Below are 17,471 nucleotides of genomic sequence, written 5' to 3' on the forward strand. Positions count from 1 at the left end.
GCCTGTGCTGTGCACTATTTTTATCAAACTTAAAGCCTCATAACGCCTCCTATCACAGACACAGATTCCATCCTGAACACGACTCAGGGACCCCTTGGCCTTGGCCAAACATGAATACACTTAGTTAGTTACTAAAGTTAAGTTCTGTCTCATCTCACTGACATGTTTTCTGTTAGAGAGGTGAGAGTCAGCAGTAAATGAATGACAGATCTCTCACAAAGACCTCTTTCACATTAGGGTTAAATGAATCTTCTGCCTGATGTACTCACTTTGAGGAGATAAGTCATTGTTTATATGAGATGAATGGTATGTCAGTGTCTATTCAAAGCTGAGGAATGTGCAGCAAGTTTTTTCACCAAAATATAGACAAAGAGATGTTTAGCAGAAACTAAACCATGGCTACAAAATGTGTCTTGGTGATTGGGTTGGATAGATTGACATCCACATCCTGCACAAAGACCTTGTCTGAATTTTCACAGCTCTGCACAGCATGCAGTGCTCAAATCACCCCTCATTGACCTTCCACAGAGGTATGCAAACAGTTCCTATTCACTCTCATTTTCCTCTGCAGCACAGGTGCTGGACACTTGGACATGCCAAAGTTAAAATTAACCTCTAACAAATCTTTCTTTGGCCACAATGTGAGGCCTCCTTGTCTGTCAGTCACTGTTAGGAGCTGTTTATGTCCTCACTGGAGGCTTGAATTCCAGTGGGCAGAGACAACTTTGAGCAATGAAGTCATGAGATTAAAGTGAAATAAAGTCAATAGGATTACAGAGATTGTAGCCTGTTTACTCACTGCAACAAGAGACCTGTACATGTGTCATCATTTAAAATACAGAAAACAAGCCAAATGAATGCTGTCAAGTACAATTTAGAAGAAAAGTTCCAATGTATCACTTTTTTTAAAGTAAGAACTTTCTCCTCATGTTAAAAGGGTTAGGGTTAGGGTTAGGGTCAAATACTTCACGACATTAAAGACTGTTTATTGCTTTTAATGTCTTTATTTAATTTTCTTTTGTTGCTTAGAAGTGAAGAAAAACATAAGTGCCACACTAAAACCTAAAACTCAAATTACAATGTCTACTTTGTTAGAGAAAACTGAGAGCTCGACAGTTCTCTGAGATGCATGTAACACATGTAACATGTAAACATGTGAGAGAGAGAACAGAAAAGACTCACCTCAGAGGAGAGTGAAAGTGCTGTGAATCAGAGAAGAGCAAGAAGTCTCTGCTTCCTCGTTTATAGAAACATGTGAAGAAGAAGAAAGAACGTGTACAGCCTCTCCACCAACTGTCTGACAACCACTTGGTGAAATCACATCTGAATTATAAATAGTTCACTCTCTGGAGGCATTTTCAATGATGTTGTTTGATGACAGTGCTTGTGATGATCTGTGACTTACACTATGTAATATGGCTGCACGGTCTGCTGGTTTGATTTCTACACACTCAGATCAAAGGTTCAAACTCATTTAAGAAGAAGATATACTTTATTAATCCCACAAACGGGGAAATTCTTTTTTTTTCTATAATAAAATAATTCTTTATTTATCATAATGACCTCATTTCATTTGCCCTGCCTGTGCTCATTCAGAAAGACACTGAAGCTCTATCATTCAGGTTGTAATCTCTTGTTCCACATTGATTACGCAATAAATCAACATGTCAGAAATAACAGCCTGAAAGAAAGACCTGGGAATATATGACCTCCTACAGCAACACACATTCAAACCTGGACTTTGATACTGTCAAAAAGTGGTCATGCAAAAAACTAACTTACAACAGGGTAACATCTACATCTCTATTTGCATGATCTTGCATGTGAACGTGCAGCATATGTGCATCTGTAGTGCTGGTCTAAGATCAGTACTAAGACTCAGTTCAAGCATTAGAAAATCAAGAGTACTAAAATCTCAGCCAGCTAACACGTCCGTGAGGAAACATTTAGGCACAGCTGTGCTTTTCGAGCTAAATGCTAACATCAGCACCATACCATGCTGATGTGTACTGTATATTTATATCTGTATATACAGTACATATCAGCATATGAATATATATTCAATGCATAACAATAAGACTACAGAACAACTGAAAAACATTTACTGAAGCGGTAATCATGAACAACCTCTGGAGGTTTGTATAATTTGGATACATTTCAACCAGATTTTTTCATTTTAATATCGCATCAGAGATGAGAATATCTGATATTTCTTGGATTAGTTATATAAATTCTGCCCTTTATTATCTATTTTTTTAGCAATCACACATGGTGGTGCAGTGATTAGCACTGTCACCTCACAGCAAGAAGGTTCCTGGTTTGAACCTGGTTCCTTTCTGTGTGGAGTTTACATGTTCTCCCATGTCTGCCTGTGTAAATTGGTGGCCGTAGGTCTGAATGTGAATGGTTGTTTGTCTCTATGTACCTTGTTATGAACTGGCCACTTGTCCAGGATGTTCCCCCTTTTTTTGTGCAAACTTTGAGTGAATTCATCTAATTGATGTTGTGAGTGAACAAGTGAAAAGTTTGACCTGCTGCTCAAAAAAGCCAGAAGATCATCAAAGTTATTGGGAATCATCGTTCGGGAACATCAATGTCCGTACGGAATTTCATGAAAGTTCATCCAATAGTGTTGATAGAAATGTTGAGCTAGATGTTACCATCAATAAGAAATATAAATTTCAGACGTCATACTGCTGTGTTGCACCTGTCACAAGTGAAACCAGAGTACCGTTACCATGTGAACGTCAGACAAACATCAGACAAATATAAATCTAAATTACAAATATAAAAGAACCACACATTGGTGTGTAGCTTTACTCAGACAGAGAAGTGGACAGGCTCTCATTATTTATAGTGTGGACTATGGCAGCACTGCATTATATAGTGAGGTAAGCTTTCTAATTCCAAAATCACTGTCCAAACCAAAGCAAACAGACAAAGACAACATGTCATCCCCTGAGTCTCTGTCCAGAATCACATCTCTGTGCCAAATGGCAGCGTGGTCACAGCGAAACAAGGTCCAGTGTTTTTAGTTGGACATTTGATATGGTCGCGACCCTGTGACAGATACACTGGGACTGGAACTGACTGGCTGCTGCAGCAATGAGAGTTTGTTTGAGGACATAGTTACCTGGAGCTGAAGGGAAAACAAGAGCGACCGCAAGGTTTCTAATATTTGATTGCTAGTGTGCATTATAGCAAGTGGACAGCAAATCTCATGCATGCACTTTTGATCCATTGGCTGGACTGGAGTTCTCTTCTCTGTGAAACCTGAAGCCACTGCCAAACAAACAGGCTGCAAAGAGAAGGAGCCTGTTCAATCTTTATTCTTTCATACAGGAATCCTGTTTCAAGAGACTTACTATAACTGTCACATATCAAATCAAAGAACATGTCAAATATGTATATATAAAAGTTGTTTTCAGTCATCACAGTGTTAAGTTACTTACTTAATCTTAAGTTCTGATCTATGTTATAATAGTGTTTAGTTACTCTGATATGCAATAAAATATAATATATAAACTAAAGGCTTAAATACACAAACTTTTAAAAAACTTGCATTTTCGAACTTTAACTTTTATTTTGCCACTAAAGAAAAAAATCCTTAAGTGAATAAGACACAAGAGGATGTAGCTCTAATAATCCTTTATTACTTACACAACAAAAACTGAAGAAAGAATTACAAAAACATGCATCTGACAGTGCTGATGTAGATCTGACGGTGTTGACTCTTAAAGGTGCAGTGTGTGTTCCTACACCCAGATGTTGAAAACAGCTACACACTGGCTTGTGCAGACAAAATCAATGTCCAGTGGAAGTAGTGGGAGATAAGACACAGCCATTACAATATTCTAAGAGTATAACACAAAATGTTCAGGATTTCTTCTAATAATTGCTAGCGCGGATGCATTAGCATGTTAACATTAGCATTTCAACATTAGCATGTTAGCAATTAACATGTATTTAATTCTTAGTGGCTAATATTAATTGCTAGCGTTGACAGGCTAGCAATTAACATTAGCATGTTAACATTAGCATGTATTTAATTCTTCATGGCTAATGTTAATTGCTAGCACTGATGCGCTACCAATTACCATTAGCATGTTAGCATTAACATGTTACCTTTAGCATGTTTTTAATTCTTAGTAGCTAATAATAATTGCTAGCACGGATGCGCTAGCAATTAACATTAGCATGTTAACATTAGCATGTTAGCATTAACATGTATTTAATTCTTAGTAGCTAATAGTAATTTGCATTAGCATGTTACCATTACCATGTTAGCAATTACCATGTACATGTATATGTTATCCACCGTATGCCATTTTTTTTTGGCTCGCTTCTCCTCCCAGAGTTTTTGTCGCACATACTCAAAATGGGTATCAAAACAACCGGCTCGGCCGGGAATCGATTGCTATGACTAAGAGTTTCGGCAAACGGTTTTGCCAAAAACGATGCCAAGAAATTAATGGGTGTGTATTGCGAGAAATTTCGAGAACTAGAGTAAGTGAAACTGAAGTTCTTGTAATTGGACCCAAACACCTCAGAAACTCTCTTTCTAGAGACTTAGTTACTTTAGACGGGATCACTCTGGCCTCCAGGTCCACTGTAAAGAATCTTGGAGTTGTTTTTGATCAGGATTTGTCCTTTAATGTCCACATAAAACTGTCACAGTGTGAGGTTTGTCCTGTCTTGGGGTTTTTGTCTAGTTACTTCCTGTTTTATTTTGAAATCTAACTGTCCTCTCGTTTCAGGTCACTTGCCCTTCCTCATGTGTCACCGGTCTGATTGTCTCACCTGATCCCTGATCGTTTCCACCTGTTACCCATTTCCCTCATGTGTATTTAGTCGGCGTCTTCCCTTTGTCTTGTGCCAAAGTGTTTCGTCTTGTCCGTTCACCTAAGCCCTCATTGTCACAGTCCGTTTGCCAAAAGAAAGAAATTGTTTTGTCACGTAAGTTGTTGTCTTCTTCCTCTTTAAAAGTGATTTTTTTTATTGATTAATCTTTTCTAAGTTTAGTGTTCTATTTTTGTTTTCTGTTGTTACAGTTTTTGTCCTCCCGCTTGTGGAGTGATTTTTTTGTTAGAGAGCTTTAGATATCAGTAGAGCCCCTGTTTAGGTGAGCCTTTTTCTTTTGATCCCATTTGTTTAGATTTGGTTTTCCTCCTTCGGGAGCGTTTTGTGTTTATTATCTAGTGTTTTATTTTCCTCCTTGTGAGAGTTTCATTTCTAGAATAGTCTTGTGTTTTCCTTGTTTGTATATAATCTTGTTCCCTCCCTTTTATGTGTTTTTCCCTCTTTTGAGATGTGTTATGCCCTGTCATATTAGCCAGGTCTCTTAAGAATAGACAGAGTTACATAGCCTTTTCATTTCATCACTCTTCTAAGAAGATCCTGACTTCAATAAAGTGTGCTTTATCGTTATATACTCTGCATCTGAGTCCTCATTCCCGTCCTGGTCTGACATTACACTTTGGCCAGTATGGACTCAGCAGGGATAGAACAACTCACGACAGCCCTGCGAGCCCAAGAAGCCCGGCTCTCCGTCAGGAGGAATTCCAGACCACCATGGCCTCCCAGATGGGGCTTCTATCTTCACAACTCCAGAGCCTGCACGATCATCTAGTGCAGACGAACGCAGCACCCGAGCCTCCAGTAGCAGCGGCCACCACACCAGTGAATCCCGTTCCCACTATGACTGTAGTGGGAGCAGCATGTAAGTTAGCTCCACCAGCACGATTCTCTGGCGAACTGGGCTTATGCAAAACCTTCCTTATAGACTGCTCTATACATTATGAGCTAAACACCCAAGCTTTTCCCACTGACCGATCGAAGATTGCGTTTATGATTTCCCACCTTGCCGGGAGAGCCAAGGCCTGGGCTTCGGCAGAGTGGGCCCGAGATTCACCAGTTTGCAGATCACTCACAGAATTTGAAAAGACGCTGCAGAAGATTTTTGACCCGGTAACGACCAACCGGGAAAAGGCTCGGGAGCTGAGCGGGCTAAAACAGGGCAACAACTCTGTCTGTGACTACGCCATCCAGTTTCGCACCTTATCGGCGGAGATTGGCTGGAATACTACAGCCCTATACGACGTGTTTTTGAAGGGATTGGCAGCTCCTATCCAGGACCTCCTGGTTCCTTTGGACCTACCCACGGACCTCGACTCACTCATCGCCCTCGCTATCCGGACGGATAACCGAGCCCGCCAACTCAGGCAGCAACGCACCATGAGACCCCCACCGATGGAAAGACCCATACGCCCGCAAGCACCAGGTTGGCCGGCAACCCGTCGATCTTCACCAGAGCAGCATCATCATCCTCCTCCAGAAGGAGAAGGAGAACCCATGCAGCTGGGGAGAGCCCGACTATCACCTGAAGAGAGACAGAAACGGCTACAGGAGGGTCGCTGTTTCTACTGCGGTGAACCCGGTCATCTCGTCGCCACCTGCACTGCCAAGAAGAACCTGGTGGTGAGTAACTTCAAGGGTGCAGGCATCCCACCACGTACTCTCACTACCGTCCAGGTAAAGCATCACACCACCACTGAGCTTAAGGCATTTATAGACTCGGGGGCGGACGAGAGCCTGATAGACTGGCATTTAGCTGAACAGCTGGGCCTTAAAACAGAACTGTTAGCTAAGCCCATCCGAGCTAAAGCTCTTAATGGACAGGACCTTTTTACTATCACACACATCACAGCACCTCTCAAATTGAACATCAACAACCACCAGGAGAACATTCGACTGTATGTATTCAAGTCACCCTCTCAGACTCTCATTTTAGGACAGCCATGGTTACACCGCCACAATCCCCACATAAATTGGAGATCAGGAGAGATCCTGGGCTGGGGAGCGGACTGTGTGAATGACTGTCTGAAACTTCCGCTGCAAGGAGAGGAGGTCACGGGCATTAATCTGATTTCTGTTAACCCCGTCACAGATCCCAATTACCCGGACCTGAGCTCCGTACCTTCCTGCTACCACCACCTTAAAGAGGTATTTAACAAAACCAAGGCTCTGTCACTTCCTCCTCATCGACCGTACGATTGTGCCATTGATCTTATTCCAGGCTCCACCATTCCCAAAGGCCGCCTGTACGCGGTCTCTGGGCCGGAGAAGGAGGCCATGAGGGAGTATATTGATACCTCCCTGAAGGCTGGACTGATTCGCCCCTCTTCTTCACCTGCCGGAGCTGGTTTCTTCTTTGTGGGAAAAAAAGACGGTTCTCTAAGACCATGCATTGACTACAGCCCACTTAATGACATAACCATAAAGAACCGCTATCCACTTCCCCTTATGTCATCTGTTTTTGACCAGCTCCAACAGGCCCAGATCTTCACCAAGTTGGATCTTCGCAACGCTTATCACTTGGTGCGTATAAGAGAGGGTGACGAGTGGAAGACTGGGTTTAATACTCCTAGCGGTCACTACGAGTACATGGTCATGCCATTTGGTCTCACTAATGCTCCGGCCGTATTCCAGGCCATGATTAACGATGTGCTGAGAGACTTTCTCGACCATTTCGTGTATGTATACTTGGACGATATACTTATCTACTCCCCTGACCTGACTACCCACCAAGACCACGTAACCCAAGTATTAAAGAGACTGCTTGAAAATAAGCTCTATGTCAAGGCTGAAAAAAGTGAATTCCATGCCGACACTGTCTCCTTCCTGGGCTTCATCGTAGCCCCTGGAAGAGTGCAGATGGACCCGGCTAAAATTAGCGCTGTGGTCGATTGGCCCACACCTGATAGCCGCAAAAAGGTTCAGCAGTTCCTTGGGTTTGCTAACTTTTACAGGCGGTTCATCAGAGGCTTTAGCGCAATAGCTGCTCCTCTCCATGCTCTTACCTCCACAAAGGTGCAGTTCCGCTGGTCTCCAGAAGCTGATGCTGCCTTTCGAGATCTCAAACATCGATTTACCTCGGCCCCCATCCTCACCCTGCCAGATCCTCGACGTCAGTTCGTGGTAGAGGTGGACGCCTCTAACGAGGGGATCGGGGCCATCCTTTCACAGCGGTCAGAGCAGGATGGTAAGATGCACCCTTGTGCTTTCCTGTCACGGCGACTATCCAAGGCGGAGCGGAACTACGACGTTGGTAACCGGGAGTTGCTGGCGGTCAAGCTAGCTTTGGAGGAGTGGAGACACTGGCTCGAGGGGGCGGACCATCCATTCATTGTCTGGACAGATCACAAAAACCTAGAGTACATCAAGACAGCTAAAAGACTCAATTCTCGCCAGGCCAGGTGGGCGCTATTTTTTAACCGATTCTCCTTTTCTCTCTCATACAGGCCAGGGTCCCGAAACGTCAAGCCAGACGCACTATCTCGTCTCTTCGACCCTGAGCCTGTTGCCAAGGATCCAGAAACGATCCTCCCACTTTCATGTGTGGTTGGAGCGCTGACCTGGCAAATAGAAAATGAGGTTAAGCAGGCTAATGGTGAGGCTCCGTCACCTAGTGGGTGTCCAGAGAATCGTTTGTTTGTCCCGGTTGATATGCGCCCACAGGTGATCCACTGGGCCCACACCTCGCTGCTTTCCTGCCATCCGGGAGTCAGAAGAACGATGTTCGCCATCTCCCGGAGGTTCTGGTGGCCCTCCATGGAGCCGGAGGTCCGGGAGTACGTAGAGGCATGTTCGGTCTGCGCCCGGAACAAGACGTCCTCCGGGTCACGCATGGGTCTCCTGCAGCCACTTCCCATCCCCTCCAGACCGTGGTCCGACATCTCGATGGACTTCGTCACGGGGCTCCCGGTCTCTCAAGGCAACACCACTGTCCTCACAGTGGTGGACAGGTTCTCCAAGATGGCTAGATTCATTGCTTTGCCTAAACTGCCCTCCGCCAAAGAAACGGCGGAGATCATGATGATCAATGTTTTCAGAGTTCACGGATTTCCCAAAGACATTGTGTCAGACCGGGGCCCCCAGTTCATCTCCAGGTTCTGGAGGGAGTTCTGTCGACTCATCGGAGCCAAGACCAGCCTGACCTCGGGTTATCACCCGGAGGCCAACGGCCAGACCGAACGCCTCAATCAACAACTGGAAACCGGCCTCCGGTGTCTGGTCTCTCAGAATCCCTCGACATGGAGCAAACACCTGGTCTGGGTCGAGTATGCCCACAACCTACTGCCCACCTCGGCCACAGGTATTTCACCGTTCAAATGTGTATTTGGTTACCAGCCTCCTGTATTCGCAGACAACGAGCGGGAGGTGTCTGTGCCCTCCGCCCATGCCATGGTTCGCCGCTGCCACCGCATCTGGGCAGCCGCCAAGCAGGTTTTAATTCGCCAAGGGGACCGGGTCAAGAAGACTGCAGACCGCAAGAGGCGACCCGCCCCAGCTTACCAGCCAGGACAGAGAGTGTGGCTTTCCGCCAAGGATCTCCACCTTAAAGTGCCTTCCAAGAAGCTGGCACCGCGGTTCGTGGGTCCGTTTCCGATCACCAAGCTCATCGGCCCTGCAGCAGTTCGCCTTCGCCTGCCCCGATCCCTCCGTGTTCACCCGACCTTCCACGTAAGCCGGATCAAGCCCGCCAAGGAGAGTCCGATGGTCCCAGCCGCCGCCCCTCCGCCGCCCCCAGAAGTGATAGACGGCGGTCCGGTATACAAGGTCAAGCGGTTACTGGCAGTTCGCAACCGGGGCCGAGGTAAACAGTATCTGGTGGACTGGGTAGGATATGGTCCTGAGGAGAGGCAGTGGGTCCCGTCTCGTCATATCCTAGACTCTACCCTCATCACAGACTTCCACAGGGACCACCCTGACCAGCCTGGGCCGTCAGGAGTCGGCCCTAGAGGGGGGGGTACTGTCACACCGCGGTGAGGTCAAGCTGGGTTTTTGTTATGTCTTGTCATTTCCTGTTTTATTTTGAAAGTTAACTCTCCTCTCGTTTCAGGTCACTTGCCCTTCCTCATGTGTCACCGGTCTGATTGTCTCACCTGATCCCTGATCGTTTCCACCTGTTACCCATTTCCCTCATGTGTATTTAGTCGGCGTCTTCCCTTTGTCTTGTGCCAAAGTGTTTCGTCTTGTCCGTTCACCTAAGCCCTCATTGTCACAGTCCGTTTGCCAAAAGAAAGAAATTGTTTTGTCACGTAAGTTGTTGTCTTCTTCCTCTTTAAGAGTGATTTTTTTGTTGATTAATCTTTTCTAAGTTTAGTGTTCTATTTTTGTTTTCTGTTACAGTTTTTGTCCTCCCGCTTGTGGAGTGATTTTTTTGTTAGAGCTTTAGATATCAGTAGAGCCCCTGTTTAGGTGAGCCTTTTTCTTTTGATCCCATTTGTTTAGATTTGGTTTTCCTCCTTCGGGAGCGTTTTGTGTTTATTATCTAGTGTTTTATTTTCCTCCTTGTGAGAGTTTCATTTCTAGAATAGTCTTGTGTTTTCCTTGTTTGTATATAATCTTGTTCCCTCCCTTTTATGTGTTTTTCCCTCTTTTGAGATGTGTTATGCCCTGTCATATTAGCCAGGTCTCTTAAGAATAGACAGAGTTACATAGCCTTTTCATTTCATCACTCTTCTAAGAAGATCCTGACTTCAATAAAGTGTGCTTTATCGTTATATCCTCTGCATCTGAGTCCTCATTCCCGTCCTGGTCTGACAAAAACAAATTTCTAGGACTGCATTCTTCCATTTACGTAACATCGCCAAAATTAGACGCATCATGTCTCAAGCGGATGCAGAGAAACTAGTCCACGCATTTGTTACTTCTAGGCTGGACTACTGTAACTCTTTGTTATCAGGCTGCTCCAATAAGTCTCTTAGGACTTTTCAGTTAATTCAGAATGCTGCTGCACGTGTTCTGACAGGAACCAAGATCAGAGATCACATCCCTCCCATTTTGACTTCCTTGCACTGGCTACCTGTTAAATCTAGAATAGAATTTAAAATTTTTCTCCTCACATACAAAGCTCTTCATGGTCAGACACCATATCTAAAAGAGCTCATAGTACCTTACTACCCCTCTAGAACACTGCGCTCTCAGGATGCTGGGTTCCACACACACAAAACGGGTATCAAAACATGCGGCTCGGCCAGGAATCGATGACTTTTCGGCAAATGGTTTTGCCAAAAAACAATGCCAAAAAATGAATTGGTGTGTATTGCTAGAATTTTCGAGAGCTAGAGTGAGTGATGTCATCGCTATAGTGGAGAGGGAGAGAAAAATCTGTCTAAAAATAAATTTGTAAACTGCGACTGTGGCCGCAAATGTGAAGCTACAGAAATCATTTATAGTTATAAACGTAGGAAAATTTGTCATCTCACTCACATTCGCCTGCTAAAGCTGTCAGATATATAGTTTTGGTGGGAGACGCAAAGATGCGGCAGCAACACCCATCGACAGCCTCATAGACTGCCATATTAAAAAGGCGGGAAATTTTCTAGAGGAAAGCAGAAGTAACGTTTCTCTGAATTGCTCCTAAGGACACATTTCTTCATTTATCGACACAAAACGACTATGTAGACGTTCAGGAAGGGCATAGCATGCTCAAAGTTAAGCCGGTTCAATGATTGGAAATACGGTTTGGCCAGAGATCCTTCCTCTTCGAGGGGTGGTCTCAGCATTTTCTCTGTCAAGATTTCCAACTGACATTCTCACAGGTGCAGTAACTGCTCTGCTGATTAGAGTTGGTCCTGGTTGCTCGGCAACCTGAAGGCTGCCTGAAGGAGGAGAGGGGGGAGGGGCCACCAGGCAGAAGCCGAGCGGCGGCCATTTTAGAAGTTAAGAATTAAATACATGTTAATTGCTAACATGCTAATGCTAACATGCTAATGTTAATTACTAGTGCGTCAGCTCTACCAATTAATATTAGCCACTAAGAATTAAATACATGCTAATTGCTAACATGCTAATGCTAATTGCTAGCGCGTCAGCATGTCTAAATAAACATGTTAAAAATGACTATTTGAGGTGTGCTTTTTGAATACAGACCCCCGGCAACAGCCCACTCGTCACTCTCAAAATTTCTGCGGGAATTTTCTAGTACTGAATTTTCTGAGCAGTGTCAGTAATAATGTATGGGGACTACAGGGCCAGAGTCACGCACACTCAAAATTTCTTTTGAAATTTTCTAGTTACTATTATTGCTACCATATCTCCATTACAGTTTATAGTTGGTTGATGATTTGCTGCTGCTGTGCATCTGTGTCTCTCTATCTCTATCACAGGTTCCACTGCTACTGTAATCATTTTATCATTCATTGTAATTTATTGTTATTTTATTATTCATTGTAATTGTACAATATGTTTGTGTTGATTTGTTCTGTACACATGACATCCATTGCACGTCTGTCCATCCTGGGAGAGGGATCCCTCCTCTGTGGCTCTTCCTGAGGTTTCTTCCACCTTTTTTCCCTGTTAAAGGGTTTTTGTGGGCAAGTTTTTCCTCACTCGGACCAAGGGTCTAAGGACAGAGGGTGTCACTCCCTGTACAGACTGTAAAGCCCTCAGAGGCAAAAAGTGTTTTGTGACTTAAATAAAACTTGATTTGATTTAAGTACAATAGAGGCCCCTACGATGGGTCACAACACAGAAAAAGAAAATATATGTTTTATGTTAAATAAATATCTGAAAAATAACTAAAGCTGTCAGATAACTGTAGTGGAGTAAAAGTATCATAGTCAGTAAAATAACCTCAAAATTGTACTTGACTACAGTACTTGTAAATGTACTTTCCACCTGTCTAATATTCAATATTGTTTATACAGTATGTTCATATAGAGTAATTGTGCAGATTTATTCTAAAATCTGACTAAACTGAGCTCTTCCATTAGAGCGGAGCTCCTCTTGACTGGTCCCACTACATCCATCCTTTTAGATGAACAATGAGCTCCTGAGGTCTCTCCTTGAACAATGGTTTCTGCTATGATTTCATATTTTGCCAATATTGTTGTTTTCACCCTTTTACAGGGTGTCTGCAGGGTTTAGTCAGTCAAATTTATGACTTTTTAAGACCTTTTTATGACCATTTTGATTTAAATTTATGACCTACACGAACTATTAAAAAAAACATATTAGTCATTAAAATTCCTTTCTAGTTTTTTTTTATTTACAGCAACAAGTTTTTTTATTGACAGCAACAAATTGTATATTTTTCAAATTGTACATCAACAAATTGTATATCGACAAAGTACCTTCCACACTAACAAGTCGTCCGTCTGTCCGTCCATCAGTTAATTGTATATTTTTCAAATTGTATATCAACAAATTGTATATTGATGCAGTACCTTCCACACTAACAAGTCGTCAGTCAGTCAGTCAGTCAGTCAGTCAGTCAGTCAGTCTACATGTACCTCAGTTCTTCCGCCTTAATGGTGATCTCCTCCTCAACCTTTTTTAACTCAGTCATTTTGTCCTTGCTTGCCCGTCTGAGGGCATTTGATTTTGAAAGTAGCTGGGCCATCTTTGACCCCGATTTGCCCTCTGCTTCCTCGGCCAGCTTGTCAGCCTCTGTGGTGAGGCAGGTGCAAACCTCTTGGACAGTGGTTCTCTTTTTCTTGAGGTCAGTCAAATAGTCCTCTGCCAGCTTCCTTTTCTGTGTTCGTGCCTCACCCTCCTTCCTTGCACGCTGCTGATCAAGAAAGACACGGTATCTTGACCTGGCTGCCCCCACCGAGACCAGCAGTTCCTTTGTGAGGGGAACTTTGGTCACCCCGCCATGCAAATCCACATAATCGCACACAAGCCTGTGTGCAACCATGGTCTCCTCGTGCATGTTATCCGTCTCAACCTCCTTGTTAACGGAGAACCCCCTCTCAACTGAAGCTTGAAACATGATAACGTAAGGCCCCGTTACTTTGGAGACGAGGTCTTGTTTAATGAATTCTGCCAAGCCAAACCGTGCAATGTATGAGGTTTTATCTTTACCACATGTAAAGGTCTTGGCGATGTCCGAGTCTGGGAACATCGTTTGGAATAGTTCGGAAATGTCTTCGTTCCCTCGGTACGACTGGTGTTTCGTAACGGTGTTCAACACCCACAGGACCTCAGCTTTCAAGGTGGCGGTTGATCCGAAAGTCCCAGTGGCACTGGATGTGGAAGGCCGACTGGATGTAGCGGGAGTGGGACAACCGGAATCACGCGATGAGCTTGAACCAGGCAGTGATGGAGAACAAAACTGAGTGATTGCCTGCACCCGCTGAAGACCTTTTACCGATAACTGATGCCGCTCCGATTTCGCGTGTGAATGCAAGGCTTTTAAGCCTAACCTGGCGAGCTCCAACGTCTTCTTACAGAGGGTGCAAAATGCTTGGTATTTGTTGTTCGCGACGGGCTTTAGCCATCTCTTCATCTCATCATCGTCGAGCCATGCCAAGTTAAACGTACTTTCCCATTGTTCAAAGTCAATTAATCAGACCCACGACCTACATAAATGCGATGAGGTAGGGAGACCGATAACCGTTTGCCACCAGAGAACATGAAGTAGGGCTCTTCTCGCGCGCGAGTTATGTGAAAGTCCTTACGACGACTGACGTCTGTTACGATGCACTGCCGCAATAATGGACCTTGTAGTTCTGGAATAGTATGTTACCAGCCAGATTTCCTCAGATAGAACTACAGGCGAAATTGTCAGGATAAGCGATCTGCATACAAAAATGTTTTTGATTGGCTGAAATGCTTCGCAGCGTATTTTCTTCGTAGTTTTAGTAGTCTACCAAAGCAGATAAAGCAGATAAATTTAAGACGTGTAATTTATGACCTTGAATGAAAAATCCGAATGTTTTTATGACCTTTTATGGCCTAAAATTCTCGTTATGAAATTTATGACTTTTTATGACTCCGCGGAAACCCTGCTTTTATAACCTTCAAGAGACAGCATGTGCCTCACCTGTCAGCAGAGGCAGCAGGCAAACAGCCCATTCATCTGTTGGCCATTCTGTCTCTTTGCTGCTCTCTGCCTGTGACTCGATGAAAGATCTGACTAGACCATCCGAGTTTTCCCCTTGGTTGTCAGCGGCCATGGCTTCTCTGGTCCAGTGATCCCCTCGGGCTGTCGTCTGGCTCCTCACACTTCTTCCCACCTCTAGTCACTCTCAACTCCTCTCACTGTGGTGCAGGCCTCATCTTCAGGACAGAACTTGTTAGGATGGCTGTGTAAAAAGCAGCAGGCTCGAGGCCGATGTTAGGTGCAGACTAACCAGACTAACAAAATGGTATCTATATTACTACTGCCAGTTAGTCTGTATGATGATCTTACTCTGTTAACATCATCAGATCTCTAATGAAGTGATTAAAACAGACTCCACCTACACTAATCTGTACATGGTATGTTCCAGATCCTTTAAAATAGTGCTCAGGTACTCTGGGGACTCTTTTTAACCCGAACACCCTGGAGAGAACACAAACGAGAGGTGAGTGACTTGAACAAACACTTAATTTTACACAGTCCAGCCACATTTAGCTTCACCATGATGAGCATTCAGCCTACCAAACCAGCCTGCTGTCAGTCTCAGCTGAGAGGCACTACAGGTTCTACTAAACATGTTCAATGACATATTTATACAACCTAAATGTGAGTAATGAAGCAGCCCTTGTGTCAACATGACTGGATGCAGATAGACAGACACGGAGCACAGTCCCTTTCATAAAGCTTTATTTCACAGATCCCCTGTAACAGGAGGCCGAGGCAGCCAGGCTCATTATACATTTACATACACGGTCTGTGGCCGGTCCTTCCAATACTCCCCGTGTTAAATAACTCAATAATTCAAGACGAAAACAACAAACACACACTGTTCAACTTAAGGTAACAAGAATAATAGAACAACGTCAATAATCACCATTGTCAGATATTATGTATGTCCAAGGTCTTATACTGTATTTTCTAAAATTTGTTACAGCCAGTCATCTTTAAGGTGCACCATAAAATCTGTATGCGACATTTCATTAAAACTTGACAAATGCTGCACCAGAACACGGTCAAGACAGAATACTTGTTTCATTTTTTTATTTATTTATTTTTTAATTTCAGATGACTTTGTCCCTCCCAGGCAGAGTTTTGCTCCTCCTCATCTTTGTCCTCTGTGGCAGATACTGTAGATGTGAGTTCAGCGCAGTTTGTTTGTTTGGCACACTATTTTTAGAAGCTGTTGTGGTGTGGCATGAATCTCATAGCTCAAGCTGTGACATAAGGTGCGTCTCCATGGATGTGTGGGGACTCACAGGACCTCTGCAGGGGAGAAGAAGATGAATGAATAACGGATTGTTTGATAATAGAAATGATTAGACTGATTTGTTGGTTCAGCAGTAACTACTGACAGAATGTAAGACTGCTAACAGCTAACTGCCTTCATGTTAGCACAGACTTTTTCTCTTGGAGAGCGGTTTACATCATTACTACTGTACGGATTTTTCCTAACTTCCTAACTAAGATGAAATTTAATTTTAACTTGCAGAAAGATTCTAGATTTGAGGAAAGCTTTAAGATTTTAAAATCTGCATTATCAGTCCAACCTGGATAAATCCTAACTGAACCAACAACATGCTGCACCTTTGTGATGTGCTGTGGGGGCAATGTTATGACGTTAAGAAAAATGTGTACTAAGGAAAAAGTACAATGTGAAGACGGATAAAATTCTGCTGGCTGCAACCAAGAAGGAAATGGTATAGAGAGGACCCTCCTACTCTGAAGAAGTAGCTGGACAGAGTCGAGGACATACTCCACATGGAAAGACTCACGAACATATTGAGAATCCAACCAGCAAAATTCAAGAAGAAATGTGAAAAATGGACAGAATACAAACCTTAAATATTATACCAAAGAACATGTATCCCACTGACACTGTTGTTCTATATTGTTCTATGCTGAAAATGAATAAAATTTAAAAAAAGAAGTTTGTACTAAATCCTATTTTAAAAGTTTCCCTGTGTGTCAGACACACATACTTTGTTTCTTTTCTTTTATCACATTTTCATTATTTGATTCCTGACCATGCAGACTCAGGTGCAAACATTGAGGTGCTTTAGAGGAAGTAACAGACAGGATCAAAGCGATCCCTGTAATTTGGTTCTAGTTTTTGATCATTAAAGAGGTCTGGAACAGGCAGAGATGTCAAACATACAGTACACGGCATAGACCCATCAAAGAGTCCAGTCTGACCCACTGAATCATTTTTCAATAAAATGCTGTTTGATTTGTCTACTGGTCAAAGGAAGAAGTCAAATATTTCATTGTTCTGTTCCAACATCCATGTGACTGAACAATTTGTAGATCTACTTTGATCGTTACATTATTTATTTTATTAGCTTAAATCATAATGAAGTTATCTTAGGGCACTTAATAATGAGCTGTACTGTATGATGGTTGTAATTCCTTACAATAAAAGTGATTTATAGGTTGTTATGCAATGAGTTTACTTGAGATCAATATGTGCTGTATGAGACAGCCAGCTCCAAAGTATGGGGGCTTGGCAGAGTATTAAATCTGTCTGTACTATGAGAGGAGTGTCAGTATGGCCCAGTGTTAC

The 17,471-nt window shown here is 43.4% G+C and overlaps 1 protein-coding gene across 7 annotated transcripts in view; it reads right to left on the reverse strand.

Annotated features, from left to right (window-relative positions):
• Nucleotides 1-15,581: 15,581 nt before the first annotated feature.
• Nucleotides 15,582-17,471, reverse strand: part of LOC104921538 (MAP7 domain-containing protein 1) — a 40,544-nt gene continuing 38,654 nt past the window's right edge. For all 7 annotated transcript variants that reach the window (XM_027286810.1, XM_027286811.1, XM_027286813.1 and 4 more), the window contains one exon: nt 15,582-16,174. In XM_027286810.1, coding sequence (XP_027142611.1) covers nt 16,164-16,174 — 11 coding nt within the window. In that variant the 3' untranslated portion in view covers nt 15,582-16,163. The remainder of the gene's footprint in view (nt 16,175-17,471) is intronic.

The sequence above is a fragment of the Larimichthys crocea genome, chromosome XIII, assembly GCF_000972845.2.
Source record: "Larimichthys crocea isolate SSNF chromosome XIII, L_crocea_2.0, whole genome shotgun sequence".
NCBI lineage: Eukaryota > Metazoa > Chordata > Actinopteri > Sciaenidae > Larimichthys > Larimichthys crocea.